Source organism: Lipotes vexillifer, unplaced genomic scaffold (assembly GCF_000442215.2).
Source record: "Lipotes vexillifer unplaced genomic scaffold, Lipotes_vexillifer_v1.1 scaffold197, whole genome shotgun sequence".
In the NCBI taxonomy this organism is placed as follows: Eukaryota; Metazoa; Chordata; class Mammalia; order Artiodactyla; family Lipotidae; genus Lipotes; species Lipotes vexillifer.
The window spans coordinates 782,752-786,353 of NW_006781042.1; the positions used below are offsets into that span (position 1 = coordinate 782,752).

The 3,602-nt window shown below is 43.8% G+C and overlaps 1 protein-coding gene across 1 annotated transcript in view; it reads right to left on the bottom strand.

Moving 5' to 3' along the window:
• Nucleotides 1-621: 621 nt before the first annotated feature.
• The window catches only part of EXD2 (exonuclease 3'-5' domain containing 2), a 32,325-nt gene continuing 29,344 nt past the window's right edge, over nucleotides 622-3,602 (bottom strand). Inside the window, exon 8 of the mRNA XM_007454446.1 lies at nucleotides 622-2,081. Within this exon, the coding sequence (XP_007454508.1) occupies nucleotides 1,865-2,081 (217 nt within the window). The 3' untranslated portion in view covers nucleotides 622-1,864. The remainder of the gene's footprint in view (nucleotides 2,082-3,602) is intronic.

The window sequence follows — 3,602 nt, forward strand, 5'->3', positions numbered from 1 at the left end:
AAAGGAAGAGCCCTACTCTCTTGTTTCGGAGGAAGACGTTTTTCTTGTAAAGCTGTCAAGATGACTCAAAGTGAGATAGACACAATCTGAAACATAAGTCATGAGGTTTTTTTTTTTTTTTAATGAGTTATGTTTAGGAACCGGGTTATCAAAGCCCCTTATTTCTCAGGAATGAATATAAAGCAAGATCTACGACGCCCCCTTGTGGCAAGCCTGACTACGACAACCACTTATCCATCTCCACGGTTCTCCGCCCCAGGCTGTGGGCAGTAACAGCCCGAGGAACCTGCCCCATAATAACCTTAGTGTGTTGAACAAACGGTCCCCAAGGCAGCTGGTACTACTATTTGTCTTCAAGACTTTCTAGTTTAGATCCCAGAGACACCTGTTCGAGGATGAGTGGGGATGAAAGGGCAGAGGAACAAACTGCAGGGTGTGCATGTGCTGTGGGCTGCTGTCGACAGGCCAAAGCTGTTGATGTGGGCACACGACGACATCTGCACACATATCACGGGCTGCCACATGGCAGGGACCTATAGCATAAAGATCTCCTTCCCCAAGAATATTTGCCGGTTTTATAAAATTATGAAGAAAAAGGTTTTACATTTACAATCAATGAACTTTGTGCTTAGAAGTTGTTTTATTTACCAGTGTTAGAGCAACCATCACCAACTCGGGCACAATTCCGCAAGAACAGAGCTCTTGTTGAATTCTGGCCATAAAGCTCCTTTTTAAGCTTGTTAAGATCTTGTAAGGTAAGAAAGTTTTCCTAATACTTTATAAAAATACTAACCGCTAATAAGTTGATTCCGCACTCCAAGTGGTGGCCTCACGTTTGGAAAGATGAAACACCACCGTTTTGAACACCAAAACGTATTAATTAGTCTTGGCATCCCAGGCATGAAGGGAGATGGAGAATCCTCTCAACCTAACCAAATGACTCTGGGAGAGAATTAAGAGCTTAAAAGAGGTCAGTATTGCAAACCTGATGGAACACTGAAGGGACCAGATACTGATTCTGAGAAAAGATAACCTTCCTCTCAGAAAGGGATTAAGCTAAAAACCTTGCAGTTCTGGGCAGGAGGCTTGCAAGAAACAGCGAATGGGAAAGCTGAGCAAATTATCCAAGTTCTCTTGGGAGATGGTTCTTGTGCTTCTCTGTGCCCCACCCAGGCTGAAGGCCTCTTTCCAGAAAAGAATTCCCTCCAGCGTTAGGGTGAAAACATATGGCAGGAAGTTGCTGCTTTGGTCCTGAATGTGTAAACGGGAGCATTTTATGTGAAATAAACAGAAGCAACCCAGATGGGCTGGATCCCAACTAGGTGAGTTACCGCAGAGCACTAAGCCAAAGAATTTCTAATTATGAGGTTGAACTGGGAATATGAATCCGACCCCTTTTCAGCTCTCCAACCTCTAGAAGAACGTTTTTTCCCCTCCTAACCTGATGGGCTTGAAATACTTGACAGCTCCTGTTTGAGATGAACCAACATGCTGGACAGGGAGGAAATGCATTAAAAACCTGAGTGTCTTGACAAGACACTTCAGGCAGAATCCTTCATTTGTCACCTGTACAGGGAAAGCAGAAGAGGGAGAGTAAAATGAAGGCCAAGCCTCCCATTTGTCCAGAAAAATAAAGTAAGAGGGTGGAGTAAAGAACTCTCACCCTGCCCAGCTAAAATTCAAGACCATAAGCTCCCCCTGAAAACAACAGCCTTGCTCCACCAGAAGCATCCTGGGATCAGTACAGGTTAGTATTGTGAGTTGTGTCACCAGGCTTTGACAATGACATTAAAACAGGAAGAGGTGAAATTTTCACCCCTGGCTCCAGCTTCCCAGCTGTCCCAACGTGGAAGGGAAGCAGCCATCACGACAGCTTGATGGGAAGGTCCTCCCCATATTTCCGGAGCAGCTTCTGGTGGTTGTGGTCCACCGACCACTGCTGGGGCAGGTGCTTGGGCTGCATGGAGTCGAGGAAGTGCTGCCGCCAGCGGCTCTCCAGCTGCATGAGGGAGCGCAGCCCGCCCTGGGTGTGGCGCTGAACCACCTTCAGCCCATGAGGAATGTAGTTTTCATTGGAGATCCTGTCAGGACACAAAGTACATGGGTCTGAGAGAAGCAGGCTCAGGACAGTATCACAGTGGCTCCAAATGCTATGGGCCAAGACGCTTCAACAGGGGTTTATGGAGAGGCTGCTGGACTCCTAAAGGGTTGGTTATTTTGATGCTTTAAAAAACATCCTCTTTCCCAAATCTGCCTTTTTAAAAGTAGTTTGGACATATAACACACAATCCAGCAAAAGGCATTTGGGGGTTCTGATCTATACTTATGGGAAGGCCACTGCATAATGCTCAGCCCCCACTAGAGAGGCCCCGCTGTCTGGCTGATGATGGGTGAAGAATGTTGGTCTTTCATTGACTCCAGGGTTCCCCAGTTACTTCTTTTAAGTTACTCATTCTGAACCATACTCAGTCTTTATATTAGCTGTTCAATCAGCCCGCGTGTTCCAGGTTTTCATCACAGTGTAACACCTGAATGTAAAATGAAGGTGGTAATATTTCTTCGGTGTCTTCCTTCTTAATACAAAGAATGCCAAACCACATCCACAAGACGTGCTTCTGTTGCGATGAAATTCTACCGTGGTTGCTCGGTTGCACAGCTAGTGCTGTTTAATGAGAAGATGAATCCCTGCTTCCTTTCTAACTAAGATACCTTGTGGACAGTACTGTCAGCTCCTATGAATAAAGGAAGCTCCCTGCCCAGGGCTCAGTTCCTCTCCCTACAATCCATACCCTACTCTCAATCCTCCCTAACTAGCAGTGTTCGTGCCCCCTGGGTATTTGCAGGGCATTTTCTTATTTAGCTTACAAGCATCCCACTAACTCGCCTAAACTTTCCCCAAACAGCTGTTCTTCTGGGTCCTAGATATCCAAGCCCAGCACCCTTCCATCCAAGTCAGCAAGATGAATTTGTTAGAAAGGTCTGTCACTGAAAGGGCAAGTTTAGCTGTTTTAGGAAATACATTTGGGAATTGGTTAAAGGAGCCCGTCTCATTAATTTGTAATATGACCTTGGTAAGTTACTTAACTTTAACCTCGGGGCATCTAATATAAAACTTGGAAAACAGTTTTAAGAATAAAATTTAAGAATAATTTTTTTAAATTTTAAAAGATTTTAAAGATATAGGATGTCTTAGCAGTTACCAGTAAGAAACTCCTACCTCATAGGGTTGTTATAAGAAATAATTAAGGCAATTTATATAAAGTTTATTAACTTGGTGGAATAGATTAGGATATCTATACAAAATTTGTTCAATAAATATTTTTTGCTATAATTAAGTTCGTGGGGGAGGGCTGTTTTGTTTTTATAACAAAACACTAAGGCAACCAGCATAACTACCAGGATTTGCGACCTTATCAGTTCAATTATTTCAACCCCTGTTACCACTGAAAGAAGTGGCAAGTTGGGAAGCAAAACTATAGCAGGTGGCCCAGAGTTTTTATCATCTGGGCCATGTGCCCATTTATTTCTCAGGACCAAAAAATGCTTCTCATTTAGGGACACTGAATTAAGTGATATGAATTCAACTATGTACTGACAGGGAA